General features: G+C 61.0%; 1 protein-coding gene across 1 annotated transcript in view; it reads right to left on the reverse strand.

The window, feature by feature from the left end:
- Positions 1–885, reverse strand: part of LOC104494834 (striatin-interacting protein 1-like) — a gene marked incomplete at both ends in the record, with an annotated part of 8,975 nt that overhangs the window by 1,877 nt on the left and 6,213 nt on the right. The window contains 3 exon segments of the mRNA XM_010137716.1: positions 1–53; positions 159–259; positions 353–479. Of these exon segments, the coding sequence (XP_010136018.1) occupies positions 1–53; positions 159–259; positions 353–479 (281 nt within the window).

Below are 885 nucleotides of genomic sequence, written 5' to 3' on the forward strand. Positions count from 1 at the left end.
TCAGCTCGGGCAGCTCGTGCACCACGCAGTACGGGTAGTCCAGGACAGAAATGCTGCAGGAAGGAGAGGGGGGGGGTCGTGCTGCTCCTCAAGACCCTGCTGCTCCCACCCACCAGAGATCCCTCCCCACACCCAATGCAGCCCCCTCCCTCCACTACCTGTTCTTGGCAGTGATGTAGGACATGATGTTCTGGTTGAAGAACTTGAGGATGAGCGGGATGCAGTTGGCGAAGACCAGATGCTGGGCCATGTACTCAAACTGGGGAGAAAAGCGGGTGAATCGGGACCCTGTGCTGGGTGCTGTCCATCCCCAACACCCTGCACAGGGCAGCTGGACCCCAGCCCGTCTCACCTGGTAGATGTGGTTCAGCTTGAAATGCTTGAGCAGGAGGAGCAGGACGGCAGAAATGGCTTTGACGATGATCTCCTTGTGCCGGTTGACATCCACCCCCAGCTTCATGCTCTGCAGCACTGTGGTCCTAGGGAACACAGATGGGTCCTGGGGCCAGGGCACTGTCCACACCCCGGAGGAGTCAGCGGTCAGCCCTGCCACCCACTCCACTTCTCAGCAGCAACCTGCAGCCACAGGCGGTTCCTGGCACACCACTGAGCTGAAGATGGTCACTTTGCCCCAGGAGGCCTCAACTCAAACCGTGACACCCTGCCAGGATCCCTCAGAAAATCACAGCACCTCAACGTCCTTCTGGGAGTGAGGGGCCAGAACTGAACCCAGGATTCAAGGAGTGCCCTCCCCAGTGCCCCCAGTTCAGGGGGACGATCTCTGCCCTGCTCCTGCTGGCCACACCAGTGCTGGTCCCAGCCCGGATGCTGTTGGCCTTCTTGGCCACCTGGTCCCACTGCTGGCTGGCAACAGCCGCCGCCCCC

The sequence above is a fragment of the Buceros rhinoceros genome, unplaced genomic scaffold (assembly GCF_000710305.1).
Source record: "Buceros rhinoceros silvestris isolate BGI_N320 unplaced genomic scaffold, ASM71030v1 scaffold25536, whole genome shotgun sequence".
Lineage (NCBI taxonomy): Eukaryota > Metazoa > Chordata > Aves > Bucerotiformes > Bucerotidae > Buceros > Buceros rhinoceros.